At 40.2% G+C, this 15,759-nt stretch overlaps 1 protein-coding gene across 1 annotated transcript in view; it reads right to left on the bottom strand.

The window, feature by feature from the left end:
- TTLL5 (tubulin tyrosine ligase like 5) overlaps positions 1–15,759 on the bottom strand; it is a 127,244-nt gene that overhangs the window by 42,492 nt on the left and 68,993 nt on the right. The window contains 2 exon segments of the mRNA XM_019615757.2: positions 14,254–14,369; positions 14,371–14,409. Coding sequence (XP_019471302.1) covers positions 14,254–14,369; positions 14,371–14,409 — 155 coding nt within the window.

Here is a 15,759-nt window from a genome sequence, read left to right as displayed (position 1 = left end):
AAAAACACAACAAAACACAACACACTTTTCAGTAGAGAAAAATACCTTAAAAATTTACACGGTATTTTTCAAAAAACGTGACACATTTTGGTGGTAGCTAAAATGCAACCTTAAAAAAAAATTAACAGAACATCACTTTCACTTGAGTTACGTGCTATCCACTTCTAATGTTGAAAGACAAAGTATTTTTATAAAATCTATAGCCAACGTTGGAACAACAACAAAAATCACCGCATCTCTCCTCCCAAAGCTCCCATGCATCTGTCCACCACTATTACCACCAGAAACTAGTATCAACATACCAGAACTGGACTATAAAGATCTGCAATAAAAGAGTTGAAAAACTTCTATTTTTATAAAGCCTCACCTGAAAAAGCAAGCTGTTCAAGTACTGCAGAGCAAGAATCTCTCCATTTTTGGCACTTTGTCCTCCAGTGATTAATACCACAGAAGCACATTCCCTTGCCAGAGAAGACTATTCCAGTTTATGACAATTCTGGCCTCGCTGTTGTTCCTTTTTTGTTTTAAGCTGAACAGAATAAAACCCCGACTCCATTCCCAGTGCTGTTCCATAAATTCCCATTCCTACTGGGATCTACCTACCTTTTCATCTCCAGAAAAGAACAGAGCTTAAGTACAGCCTATAGCATCTCCAGTAACCCAGTGTTTCCACAGGAAAATTCACTGAGGAGTTCACATTATCATAAAAGAATTCAATATTCAGTGTAAATAAACTGAAATAAAACACCTCCTTTCTGGCAGAGAAGAACTGGGTGAGCAAAGGGGAAGCTCCTAGCTAACTACCTCCAGCAGCTACTGCAGTGAATGGTACCCACTCCTGCTTTGACAGGTATATTTAGTCCCCCACATTTCTCTGGGTCTTACTTTCCTTACTGGAAAGATGATCTGGTCTCATCATTTTGAGAAAGGAGTTCTGGGGCATTATGGAGATAAATTTCTGCCTACTTCATGTAGCCATTACAGAACAAAACAGTAAAACTGCTACAATTACTCTGGGAGGAATCAGTGTCCTGATTTTGGCTGAAACAATGAAAGTAGAAAAGCAGTAATTTGATAAGCAAAAAAACCTGAAGTGAACAAATTTGTTACTCTAACGGGCCAAAGCAAGTGCAAAGTGTTTCACTGATATGTGGCGCGAAGCACTCTAAACCAAATGGTACAATAAAGCAACTCTATTGCTAATATCCACACTCTTGGTTTAATTAATTTATTCCCCATTTTCTCCATTCTGGCGTGTGTAAAGAAGAATGTAATGCATGAAGGCTGGGGGCAGAAGTGCAGCACGGGCTGAGGCTGCATACCTGGCAGCTGCTAAAACAAAACTTCAAAGTCTCAGCTCCCTTTGAAAACCCATCAGGCAAGAACCACTCCTCCCCTTTAGCTTCTTTAGAAGCTGGTACACTTAACCACTTCAGCATGTTTGGCAGTTCTTTGGCCATTTCCAAAGCAGGTGCTGGAGCGGAAAATTGTGGGAGAGCCCCGAAACATCCAGTTGCCTCCCTCTTTCCTTAGCTGGCAGCAATGCACATGCTGACCAAGCAGGCCAGCTGATGGACCACAGTTATGCACAGTGAATAGGGAATTTATGATTATACCACTGGAAGTACAAGAAAAAACTCAGGCTTACCTGGTTCAATCCTATCTTTTCCCAGGAAACTACCAAATCTGATGGTAGACAAAATCTGTCATTAAAATAAAGTGAATAAAAGGATGCTCAGATAGTTAATGTATAGTACAAAGAACTGGTGTGATCTAAAAGGCAGTTCCCAGACTTAGGGTTGTTGAACGATACCTCTCTGTCAGACCCAGGCTGCTTAAGATGCTCAAGTTGCACAAAAACTTATTTAGATGACCTTGAGCTTGAATTCTTACACATGAAAATTCTGCTTTTCGCATCCAATGGCAGTCTAGGAGGTGGAGGATAAGCTCTTGTTTAATTTGCAGCATCTAGAAGTAGAATGTTTTAAATTCAGTCCCTTCGAACAGGCACACCTATTTGTGACGTGTCCTCCTTCAGTACAACCAGAAGAGTGTACAATACATTTGTGCTAGCTCTGCTGGTCATCCCAGCTGAACACTCTGTCTATGTTTTCTCCTCAGGAGTCTGAGAAAGGTAGAATGGGATGGTGCTGTTCTCTTGCAAATCTAACTTTGCTCAGCTTCCTTAATGACTGATTGCTTCTGGACTGTATATAAGCATTGAATACTTCTAATGACAGTGGAAACCAAAAGCTAAAAGCAGGTATCTACAGAGAAATGCAATAGCTTTCATAGGAATTTGTGGTTAAAGTTGAAAAAAATTATGCAATCCCATATTCCAGTCCAACCCAATCCCTTCTTCTGGAGCCAAAGTGGAATTGTTTCCTACAGTATACAGAGAAAACTTTATAATTAGTCAGAAGCTCCCAGACTTGGGAAAACAGATGGGAACCATGGAATCAGTACTTCAGGAATTTCACCAAGTGATTGCATGCAATGCTAAGCACGAACACGTCAAAGATGCAGCTGCAGATGCTAAATCCTTATAAGGACAGACTAAAATATCCCAGCCACTCAGTGGAATAATGCCCTTTCAAGAGTCCCTTCCTAGCATAGATAAGGCACACCAGGAAAGGACCACGACAACTGTATCCAGTGTCCAAACAAGAAATCTTTATATGCCACTTCTTTATACTTGATGCCTTTTGTGATGTTTCAGCCAATGTTCTAAACAGGACAGACTTTTCTGAGAAACACCAGAACTGCTACACTACTACAGTCCTGTTCTTTGAAGAGATAAATGTGGCTTTTGGATGTCTTGAGCTGAAAAGAGTAGTATTTGCAAAAAGGATAATCTTTTGTTGTGTATTGTGCTATTGGCTCTCTAGGGACTAGGCAGAGATTAAGATGGTAAGCAATCTCTCAATTGCATAAAGGTGAATAGTGGATGTCAGACAAAAGTTGGAACTAAATTACAAGAGTAGGTGTTACATGGTTTTGCTCCCTAGAAACATACCACAACTTCATAGATTGAGCTACTTGTATAGCAGGAATTTACATCATTCCAGAACAAGACTTGCAGATTACAAAAAAAATGCAGCAATACAGTTTTCTTTCCTTCCACAGAAATGCTCTTCAGTAACACAGGCCTAATGATATTTATAGTCAAATCTTCAGGTTCTGCAATGCCCTAAGAGATCATAATACACTTATAAGGAATTTATCCTGTTTAGAAAACATCTATAAAGAAAATTGCTGCATGACATGAATCATTTTGTCCCATATGACTCATAACAATGTAGAAATCTGTGCATAACATTAGTTCACTTTCATATTTCATACTTTCGTATTTCATAGAATGGCTTGGGTTGGAAGTGACCTTAAAACAAATAGTTCCAACTCCATAATTAAATGCTTTAAATCACTTAAGCTAGCATAATCAGCAGAAAATTGGAATTTCACATGGAAATGAGATGACTCTGATCTGCGGAAAAAAAAGTCAGTTATGCAAAACCAAAATCCCGAACAGAATGACAAGATATTTTTTAAAAATCTAAAAATGGATTGAATTCAAATTTCTTGAAAATTAGCCCAAGCTAGCCCAACTACTAAAAATAGGCTTCCAAAATTATTTTGCTAATAGGATATTTTATTTAATATTTTTAAATGTGGTATATGCAGAATGTGGTATATGAGAAAATTAAACAAATTAAAATTAAGAACAGAAATACCTGTGAACATGAAGGAACAAAGCTATTGTTCTTATGGCTTTCTGATTAAATTAATTCCATGTTAAATCAAAGATCCTCCATGAAGAAATTAAAAAAAAAAAGATCAGCATGTTCTTAACACTCAAAACGAAACTCCACAACAGCTGTTCCAAACAATCCTAACAGGCAGCCTTCTGTTTCATAGGGAATAAACTCTAAGTTCCATGATATTTTGGTATGAAATTCTGAAAACAGAATAAGGGTATTACTGTTAGTAGGACAAAAATCTCATATCTTGGAGAACATTTTGGAGCTACCAAACGCAGTTTTTTTTCTAATAAAGAGATGCATTTACCAGTGCACCTATCTCAAGAACAAAGCCTCTGAAGTATTGCTCCTGGGGTTCTTAGAGAGTTTCAAGAGCCTATGCTTGTATCTTCCACATACACTATTTTCTCCATTTGACTTCTTCCCAATGACTGAGATGGCGTTTCTCTTTGTCATGCTCACTGCTTAAGTTGGACAGCCTTTAAGTGCCATTTAAAGTATCAGCCAGGTGAAGGTATTTATGGAAAAAACAAAACCTTAAGCATCATGAGTCCGTTAAAGAATCTTGCATCCAAGTATCTGCTAGTGGAGCTGAGATCAGAAATACGTTTAATAAGAACACACTTTCTAGCAAAGAAGTTATTTCAAGCTTTTTGTAACACCACAATTTCAGTTTTCAATAGACTTGGATCAGTCAGGCTGCCCTGGCCTCTCCCCACCTGGTTTGTTTGTGGACAGTAAGGACAGTAACTGGATGAGAAATGTTAATAAATTCAAGGGGAGAGTTTCTGGAAATTGGTAACTTTAAACATTACCTGGTGGCTGTTTTAACTATTTATTTTTAAGGAGGATATTAATCTTTCAACTATTGTTACAAAATGAACCTCTAGGAACAGCTGCTCATGATAAAGGATCCTGGATACATCAGTATTTCCACATAAGACTTAATTTATCCTACTGCTGTAGAGCCTACTTTTACCAGTACGCTTAAAAATCTTTGTAATAAGCACTGGTTCTGGACAGCCCAATGTCCATCCTTTCTGAGCCACCGAAATGCATTCTGTCTTATTATCAGTCAAGTCCTCTCATCCAGAGCATTTTGGTCAAACTGCTTCCTGGCTGGCAGTATACAGCATTAGGTAAAGACTAAAAAAACACCACCAACACTACTCATTCACACTATTCCCTAAACAAAAAACTGGCATTCCACAGGGGAGTTCTGGTTGCCCTATCCTCTTCAGATCACACAATGTATGTATACTTCAAAAAGCTATGAGCTAGTAAGGAGGATCTCCAAACAAAGCTGTCACCACATACACATGGAAGTTGAAATACTTTCCGACTTTTTAATGCTTTTTTTTCCCCCCTCCTCCTTCTTCAAAAGAGTTTTTTGTTGTTGTTGTTGTTAAATGTTGGAGCCCTGCATAGCTCACAAATAGCTGCTGATCGATACCTGCAGCCAGAGAAGCCCCAGAGAATAACAGGCTGTTATGGAGCCAACAACATAGAATTCACCAGCTCCTGTGTCAGTTACAAAACCTCCCCAGTTTGAAAAGTAGGGAAAATTAGATGACAAAGTAGGACCTTCATAGGAAAAGCTGATTAACACTTTCTGGGACAGGAAAGGGGTTTCTCTCCACTTTTGGAAGAGTATTCCTGTTAAATCACAGGACAACACATCAAAAAGCATGGTGTTCATCCTGAACAAATGAAGCCAAAGCATGACTTCGGCTTGGATGGAAAATTTGAATACATACTGGTGGTGGAAACTTCACTGTACAAGGGAAGGTATCCCCAAAACAAAGCTTAACAGGAAGAAGAAGAAGCCTTTGGCCCCTTTTGCTACCTTCTGCTCTGGCACTCTTTCTTGATCACTGAAACCCCTGATTTATCTGAGCTTGACTTCAGGCTCTTTAGCTGCTGAATTCAGGGAGTTATCCAGGGACTGACCCACAAGAGGGCTGCCTTCTGGAAAGGCTTTCCACATGGATCTCAGATCACACATGGCTCCTAGCATCTGAGAGACTTACTGAGAAAGAAAAAATTGAGTTAGGATTATCTTGCTTTCTCAGCTGCAGAGCATGGTATCTCCAACATAGAGACACCTTTAAATGCCTTTGCTCTGAGCAGTAACCAAACTTTCTGGCATTAAGACATCTGTTCCTTCACTCTATGCAAATCCATTTCTTTGTCACCAAAAGGTACAGTGCAAACTCAAACCTCCAAAATATTCACCATGAGTTCAGCTTCAGGACAGCCCTGGAGAGTGTAAGGCAAATGAAGGAAAGGTTGCTACACTGTCTTGTCCATTACAAGACTAGCTTAAAAGGGACTATCCATTGTTACAAAGCAGAAGTTTGCTGTGTGTCTACTAGAGCAGATTCAGAACAATGCACTCTGAGGCTTCAAGGGCCTTACGGTGACCCACAGGAACAGCACAGTTCAGAGATGGGCCCATTCAATCCCTGTGTTCTTAGGTCACATGGACCTGCCTTAAGATTCAGTGCCAGAAAGAACACTCTTCTGGGAAGCTTCCCAGTGCCCTTCTCGGCCACACAACTGTGAACTAAATTCAACAGCTGTGGCATGGTAGCATTTCCATCTCACTACCTGCAGAGCCAAGCAATGGACAAAACTTGAGGTCCCTGTGTGGGAAAGAGCCAGGAACGGATAAAAATATTGTTAAAAAATTAGGAAAGAGGAGAAACCAGACATTCGTGGGATTCCCTGACAGCTCTGTGCAGGAGGAAGGGCTGGGCTGGAAAAAACAGGGCCCCAGGTTCCTGCCAAACTGTCTGAGGCCTGTCCTTTCCAAATAGCTCAAGGAAACAGCCAAGGCTCCTTTGTAACCCTTTCAGAACTCTTCTACAGAGAAAGGTTGCTTTAGGCAGAGCAGCTCCTGCAGAGCACTGGGCTGCTGGGGTATCCTCTTTCCTAGAAAGCCCAGAGCAGCAGAACAGTTGATCTCCCCACCAAAAACTACTGAAGTGAGAGCTGTGGCCACATTAACCCTCTGCTCACCACTCTGTAAAGCAAGTTTTTAAATGGTGATTGAGAGATTTAACTAAATACAGAGACAAAGGAGATCTGTAGATGACTTTACAATATAAAACACATAGAAACTCTACAGAATACTTCAAAGATTTAAGATTAGGGATGGCTTGGGAGAGAGGGTATGAGAAAAGATCCTAAAAGATTTAAACTAGGTCTATACTAAAATTAAATGCTTACTAGAATCAAGAACAGCATGTAGCTTTTGTCACAGCCAACAAAATCTATTAATATGATCTAAAAGTCAGAAGAGAGTTCATTGGTGAGGAACTAAAAAAAGAATCGTACCAGCTTGAACAGCCTATACCTGTTTCTCAGTGTTACATTAACTGCAATAGTCAAAGAAAAACAACCATATATTAACGAAAACTCAATGTTTAGCATGGTCAGAAGCCAGCAAGGTATAAGTATATGCAAGTTATGAGTTAGATAATAAGTTAAAAATGACAACATCACATAAAATCACTGTTTCACTCCTACTTGATGTACTGCTTTCAAGTCCTGTCATCTGAATAAAGACAGCCAGCAAATTATTTGAGGGCTGGAAGATATCCATTCAGAACTTGAAAAAGAATGGGTCTGTTTAGTTCAGGAGAGACAAGTAAGGAAGGAGGCGATAGAAACATACAGAATAAATAGCGTAGAAAATAAAGAAAGCACTTCTGTCTGCCTTGACATATTAAAGGAGCAAAGACTATTGGCAAATTTGAAAAAAAATTATAAAGGGAGACTTTTGCATAATACAAAATTCACCTGTGCTACAGCTCATGAATGAGGCTACAACCTTTCCAGACAGTAAAATATGATTAATGACAACACCCACAGCAAGACTACCTATGTAGAACAGAAAATATGGTGAGAAATTAAGTCAGCCATTAGCAGTTGGAGGGCAAAAGCAAGCTTTTCCCAGAGACAGGAAATTTATTTGCTGCCAGCCAAAAGTTCTGCACTTTTACTGAAGATATTAGCGCTAGTTACTCTAAAGGACAAAACAGGTGAAGTATAAAGATTAGCAGCCTGATCCAGGATGGCAAATCCTATGTTTACATTGGAGAAAGGTCAGTCAGGGGAGGCAGCTGAAAAGAAAGAATCAAAAACTGTGGTGCTGTATTATCATTAGGGAAGGCATAAAAACCCTGTTACTGCCCTCCACCTACCAACACAGGCTGCTTGATGGGAATAATGGAAAAGATCTTCATACCTTCTCTGAAAGGAAGTCATAGCAAGTCAGAGCCAGGTGCTGAAAGAGAAACCTGTCCTCTCACATTACTAGGACTATTTGCAAAAAGCACAGTTGCCCAAGCTCAGCGGACCCTCAGAGATATAACGCAGATGCTGTGCCCCTGCACTCAGATGGAACCAGCCTAAGGAATCCCCCAGGCTGCAGCTGCAGGCCATGCACCAGTCTGCTTTTGCCCAGCTCTGCCCTGATGCAAGGACTCAGCAAACACCTCCAGCTCCCAGACTCAGCACTGGCTCCTGCACTCTCCCTGCACTCAACCCAAACCCCCTTCGCCTCTGGAAAGGGTCCTGCGATTAATCTCACTTATTACCTCGGAAAAGTAACAGCTCAGCGGCTGCCAGCCAAGTCCGACTCAACAGCGTCTGGGGAGCTGAGGCTGCAGGGCCAGGCCTCAAACTGTCTGGGCAAGTCACGAGCTTTCCGCCTTTCCTCTCCCAGAGGCTCCAAGCAGCCAGAGCCAAGGCCTGGCTGTGGGAAGCAGGGATCCTTCGAGGCAGTGCCAACCTGCGGTGCTGAGGCTCAGGGCAATTTCCAAGCAGGATGAAAGTAATTGAACCTGCCATCACACATTTCTTCAGCGTGACCAAAATATATAAGAAGTATTACAAGACAAGCCATGTATTTATGAAGGTGTAGTCAGCCAGTTTGCCTTGAAAGTTAACAAGTTGTCACCAGAGACCCTGGGAGATGCTTAAAGAGAAAGGTTAGAGATTATCAGGGAGGGGGAAGGCTGCTCCATGCACTAATATGTGGGAATGAAAAAAGAACTCGTACAAGCCAGAGACAAGGAGTGCTGCAAGAACGTAAAGCTACCCATGCAGAATTTGTTTTTCACCCTCCCTCCTCAAATTTCCTCTCAATATAGTAATCCTACATCAACTCCCAGACTCAGGGCTCCCAGAACTATTGTTTCTCAAGGGCCAAAAGTGAATACAGTTGTGACAGAGCTGCCTAGGAGAACCAGATGGGATCACAGAAAAAGAAAAGAAGAAAAAAAAAATCATTACACCCATTCTCATTTACTCTCCCACAGAAATAATGAAATTTAATTAATTTAGGCATATAAGATAAGAGAGGCCTGCCACAGGAAGAAAATCCAGGCAACAGTAATCAGCCTTGTGCGTGTTCTAATGCAAATAGCCCTTCTTACTAAAAAGGGACTTTTCTATACAAGCTTTCCTAGACACAGCATTCATCCCTGCAAGCAGCCTGATAAAAGGAGCTATAAGCTGGAGGCTCTTACAGTGGTTTAACAACTGAAGGAAATCAGCATCAGAATGACCTGTGTGAGATTTGCCTCATAATGAGGACTCCTGCTCCTGATCAAGGATAGCACTCTGCTGTTACTAGGTATTAGAAGGGACATCTTTACACCAGAAGGAAAGAAAAAGACTGTGCAAGCATGAATCCTGCAGAAAAGAGGTACAGTGCAGACAGACTGAGTTCATAATCAGACATTTCCTCAGAGAAAAGAGAAGGGACAAACGGTATTAGGAGAAAGGAACAGGGAACTCAGTGCTGGCACAGGACTGGTATTGGTCATGTTCTGTTGCTGCTGCTTTGGCACTTCTGTGCTGCCTAGCTAGGGAAGTGTTAAGGTCACTGCAGAGTTTCTTGAAACTGAAGGTCTGTTGTGGCCATCAGTGCCTGCTGCCTTCTCTCTTCATTTCCTCCAGAGGCATCAGTGCAGTGCAGTCTCTTCAAAGTCAGCGTGCACCCAGCTGCTATGCAAACAAACAGGCTCCAGCCACTTGGCAAGTGGAGCACACGACAGAGGATGAACAGTCTCTACCTGTCCAGAGACTGCAGGGAGCTTGAAACATGCAACTTGGAAGAGAGGAAAGTTACCACTAACCCTTGAGATGCAGAATTACAAGGCAATACACATGCAACAAAGAGAAACAAATATATTCTTATAAAAATTAGCTGCCAAGATTAATAGAATTATCACATCTTTCAATCTCACAGGAAGATGTGATTTTAAGAAGTACTGGGTTTACGTTGCCCATAATGTTGATTTGCACATGAGCAGTAAAATACATGCAGTGTAGTCCATAAGCACTTATATGAATGCTTTAACTATACTGTGGATGGGTAGCACATCTAATTCATAGAATCACAGAATCATAGACTGGCCTGGGTTGAAAAGGACCACAATGATTATCTTGTTTCATTCCATGAAATAATCATCCTAGTTTCCTCTGGACCTCCTCTAAGAGCTCCATGTCCTCCCTGCACTGGGGGCCCCAGGCCTGGACACAGTACTCCAGATGGGGGCAATTCTTCCCCAGTACTTCAGGTTCACTGCAGATCAGATACTTAAAGGAATTTTAGACCTGAGCTAGACAGTTAGGGGTTCCTGAAAGCCTAGGATGCTTCTGCTTTCCCAACCCACTCAAGACTTCCAGGCAAGAAATAAAATAGAACTACAAAAAAGGAGAACCTGTTTTGGAACCTGGGCACATGGCAGCTATATGCACACAACCCACAATGCCCTAAGCTGTTCCTACCACTAAGAATGACAGAACAACTTAAACATAGAAAACCCTAGATAAGAAAATTGAAAAACATTGTTTTCAGCATTTAACCCAGTTCAGGGAGCCTGTCAACAAAACATTATTTCTTAATGAGCCTGAGCACCTTGGCTAAGAAGTGAGCTAAGAAGTATTTGGGACATCCTAAACAAAAAGAGCAGAATCCTTTGTTTCTGACTTTAATAGCAGTTAGAATCTAAGCTGTTTGGTATAAGTTGGAGTGCCATTCTAGCTTCTGACTGATGACAGAGAAGCTTGCTTGGCTGCGTCCCTCAAATAAGTTAGATAAATCTGTCAAAAGATACAAGGAAAAAATATGCAGAACTAGATGGGTTGTGTCTTTAGTTTTGAGAAAGCTGTCCTGAAAGACCAAGGAGCTAATGAAACAAAGGTTCTGGAAAAATACTGGCCATGTATCACTGCTGAATGTTTGCCAACACACTGCCTGTTACGAGTTCTAAAAGATGAACCTGTGCAAGGATGGCAGAATCCAAGCTGCCCACTGAAAACACAGAAATCTGTACTAATTAGAAAGATTTCTCTCTCATTAGCTTTGGCCCAGGTCATGGAGATTAAGTGATTTGCAAAGCCAAAAAAACTCTTTGAGAACAGTTTTAAAAACAAGTGAGATACCAGTGCAAATTCCAGTGCCAGAAGCTCCTAGGAAAGCCTACCATCCTATTATTGATGATTATGCAATTATTTGCCACCAGTACTCAGCCATTAGTTTAGGTTCTGAACAATCAATTTTGTTCTCTTAAACACTATTTTCTACGTTTATTGTGCAACTGAGAATGTCTTCAGGAGATGACCATTGTCACATTTCTAGTACGGTCTTAAATTCAATGTCAGGAAATCAGTTCCAATGGATAATAAGAAATCACTTTCATTTTTGTTATTCTTAGGTTACTTTAATAATGTTATGATAATATCATACGCAGCAATCTTAAACGCTTTCCTTATAAAGTGCATAACTAACCTGTTCATGTGGTTAAGGCAGAATGTGAATAAGTAACGTTCCTTACTGACAGAGCAAGAAGCTGAGACAGATTGGAATAAGACCTTCAGGACTATGGTTAAAGGACGGAGCAGATTTGGCAGAACTGCAAAGAGCTATAGAGGGTAATATAAGCCAGGCTACAGCAAACATGGCAAAGGGCCTCTAACAGCCATGTTACGGAAGTCAAAAGTGAACCCCTATGCAACTTGGAACATCACACCTCTTGTACTTTCTTCATCTTGGACATAGTGAAAGCCTAAAACTCAGTCTGATTGGGAACAGAGACAAAGCTTATAGGAAGTAACTAAAAAAAAAGTTTTAAAAGGGACAGTGCTATAGATTTATAAATAACATTTTAACATATCCAGTGTTGTTCTCTGTCTCATTATTACAAACTCAAGATTGCCTTTGTCTTTTGGCAGAGCTGACTATTAGTTTGGCAACTCTTCTGTAGAGCAGCATTCAATCAAAAAAATGGAGAACTAACTTCTGCTCAGAGAAACTTAGATAAATTGTACTGGGGGAGTGGAAATTAAGAAGGAGAAAAAATTATTAATAATAGCCTGAATCTCATAGCTCACGAGTATCACAATAAAATTTTCAAGCAAAACTCGGAAGCAGCAAGATGGCTTAGTTTTACCATACAGCTCTGCAAAAACTGTAGTGACTGAGTTTCAGAGGCAGATGTTTGAACTGGAGCCAAATGCAAGCCAGATAAGAGACCCATTGACAAAACATTTCCATCCTTGCTAAATTCTACAACTGCTAGACAAGAACCTCAATGAAGAAAACAGGAAGCTTTTCTTCACATAGTCATCCAGTACTGAGCACAGGCTGACACTCATTAGGTGACCCTCTGTGAACTGCTGAGCTCCAGTGTAACAGACTAAGCAGCAAATTAGTCATTTGAAATACTAGCTATTTCAGTATATCATGATCTTGATGCTTCTTTTGGAATTCTTTCATTAAAAGAAAGTTCATAGCCAAGTAATCCAGCATTGTCTCAGGATATTTTTTCTCCATATTCATGAAAAACTTTTGATTTCCAATATTCTGGCCATTTTAGGCAAGCAGCCATGAAAATAAAGTAATTCAGCAAAGAGTCTTATGGTATCTTTCTGTCTCTTGGTTTGAGAATAGTAAGGATGATTCAAGTACTGAAAGACCAAATGTTTCATAAAAAGTTTGACAACAGAATCTTATACCAGCTGCGGCCAGACACTTCTGAAGAACTTTTGGATCCTTGTATGAAATAGAACAATTTCTACAGGCATTAAGCTACACATAGAATGCTAGATGAGGCACAGTTCAGAGTAGAGCTCTGGCCATTAAAAGCTAGGTTGTCAGATTGGCAGGTAACAATATGTAACAAAATTGGCTTCAGAGAAAGGTGGTAACTACTCTGCCTTCTGTGGAGATTCATAGAAGATTATGACTGTAAATCCTTTCCAACTATGTCTGAATCCATGCAAAGGTGCAAGTAGAATTGAGAAACAAACAGCCTATGACAGCCTGCACTCTGCTGCTCCCTCAAACTGTGTAGGAGAGGAAGGCAGCTTACACCTGTTGGATAGGTTCTTTATTTGGATTAGGTAATAGCTACCCTGGCTGGTCTCCAAGAGCAGAATCACCACCTCTCTTAATAACTGCAAACCCCAGAGGCAAATGTTGTGCTGGAACAGAAACAGGCCAGGAATTCATTTCTCACATTCCTCTTCTTTAGGTAGGATGAAAAGCAGTGACTGATGAAATAAGAAAAATTTTTCTTGAGCTTTCCAAATCCCATTCCAGTCCTTCTATTGAAGAACCCATTTGGGAAAAGATGACCACCCAGGTCACATGCTTTCTATACTGCATATCTGCCTTTCTTACCTTCCTCCATTTTCCAGTAATCAATTAGATGAATTAACATTTTCACCTGTACGTTGTTTTCTAGTCCTAAATGCTGGAAGTCCTGCCTCGTTATTGAATTTAAAAGGACAAAAAAGCACTAGCAAATGAAGAAATCAGATGTCGTAAGCAGTTCTGAGCCTGTGTTCAGCCTAGACTTCTGCAGTAGGCTCACCTTGCACTTAACTTCCAAGATCTAGAATCCTTGGGGTAAATAGGTTTTTTTTTCTACAGAAACACAGCTTTTTTTTCTGCAGAATCATAATTCTCTGAGTTCCATGAGTATATCAGCCACAAATACAAATTCCAATGTCCAGAACTAATAAATAGCAGAAGGAAGCCATCTGAAAAGGAAACTTAATGAAACACTACCGGGTGCTGTTCTATCTTTAAACAACAGAAACTTGATATTCAAAGAAAAAGCATGAAGATGAGTCCTTGGTGGAGATTTCTACAGCATCAGGTAAAAGTTTGCATTCTGCTTATGTCTTGACACCAAGGCACCGAAACTTATAGAGATAAGAAATAATCAGAGAAGAGAAAATGACGTTTTCCTTTTCCCTCCTTTTCCACGTGTTCATCTATTTACTCATTCCCCACGAAACTGCTGGTACTAGGAACACAGGTTAGTTTTCATGAGCCTAATTCCTAACGTAGTCCTGAGAAGAACTAGTATTCGGCCCTTAGGCCAAATCTTCTGAGCAAGAGATCAAAGAAATTATGGATGAGCTTCTAAGTACTCTCCTTCAAAAACATGGAACATCAGTTTTAACTTACCTGACTGCTGAAGAGATGCATCTTCTGTCATCTGTAAGAGTGTCTGACTGAACAGCCCACAATGGCCCTTTTCTGTTGAGCGCTGATCGGTAGCCTGGGGGCACAGTTGCGTTCCCCCTTGCCTACAGCTCCACTTGCTAAGTTCAAGCTTGTTAACTGCGGAGGCAATGACAAAGACATCAGAAACCATTAAAAAACAAGAAATGAGCAAAAAATGGCACTAAGCATACTGGATAGAGTATGCACTAAGGTAACTAAAAGCACAAAGGAGGAAAAAGACAAGAATCAGGCAAAAATCCTAAAGCAGGAAAACATATCCTGCTATGGAACTGATAACAAGGATACAGTTAAAAAAAAAATTCTACGTTAAAAAGTTAACTCTACAAAAGATAGGTGCTTATATTGCACTTTCTGAAAAGAACTCAGTGTGTCTGTCCAGTCGTCACAAGTTGTGTCACTGAATAAGCCATATGCACTCTGTCTTCTCTCTACCCTACTCCACAGTAGATGCACAATCCATCAACTCAGTATCTAACTCTACCACACGAGAATGAACATTTCCACCCACACCACCTTCAAATTGTTCACACAAGTAGCTATATAAAATACTTAACGATAGCCTAAAATCATATTTGGTATAAGTTTGTTTTATTATCGAGTTCTAAAGAAATCATGAATTTGTTTTAAGCATCTAAAACATATTTCATTGTTTCTTTCTCTAAACATTCTTCCCATGTCTTCTGAAAGGATCAAACTGTGAGCGCACACAGCCTGCTGGTCTGCTGAAAAGAGCCTAAGTTCATACAATAATGGCATCTCTTGCAGAAGCTTAATAATTCATCTTAAAACATTTTATGAATGTTGCAAAACACTATAAAGGCTGACGTTCTTTAACAATGTGATCACATATTGCTTTTTTAGAAGTACAGAACAACTGTGCACTAAGATTAAGGTCATATGGTAAAGGCAACTTGTTTGTATTACCCCGCTCATTTCTGGGGCAACTGAAAGGTGTGTAACGAATGACACACAGGACAGGAAAGAAGAACTGAAAATCTAGCCCTGCATCTGCTCCAGATCTCCAAGGTAAGTTATCTAAGTGTAACTTCTTATAAATGCGTAAACATCGCTTGCAAATTCCCAGTTCTCTAAAAGGATCCTCCTTATGCCATATTCTTTCCCAGTTCTATCCTATCCCATTCTTCCTTTGGTCTGTGCATAATTCTTCTCATCCATTAAGTCACAGTTTCCAGGTCTTACAGTAGAACACGCTGGGCAAGCTTAGAAATGAGCAGTGCTATCCACTTCATGTGGAAAAGAGCATTAGAAGTCACTTTGGCCCCTCTGCTTCGCCTTTAAATTTAAGCCTCTGTAGACTTTATTATTTAAAGCCTTTTCATTGCAACAATAGAAGATATCAAATCAGTACTAGGTCTTATAGTACCAGACACCATACAAATACGTAACAATGACAGTTTGTGGCCACCAAGCTTTTATGATCTAAAA

This window comes from Meleagris gallopavo, chromosome 5 (assembly GCF_000146605.3).
Source record: "Meleagris gallopavo isolate NT-WF06-2002-E0010 breed Aviagen turkey brand Nicholas breeding stock chromosome 5, Turkey_5.1, whole genome shotgun sequence".
Classification (NCBI taxonomy): Eukaryota; Metazoa; Chordata; class Aves; order Galliformes; family Phasianidae; genus Meleagris; species Meleagris gallopavo.
The sequence above is the reverse complement of the archived record's forward strand: the minus strand, read 5'-3'. Positions and strand labels throughout refer to the sequence as shown.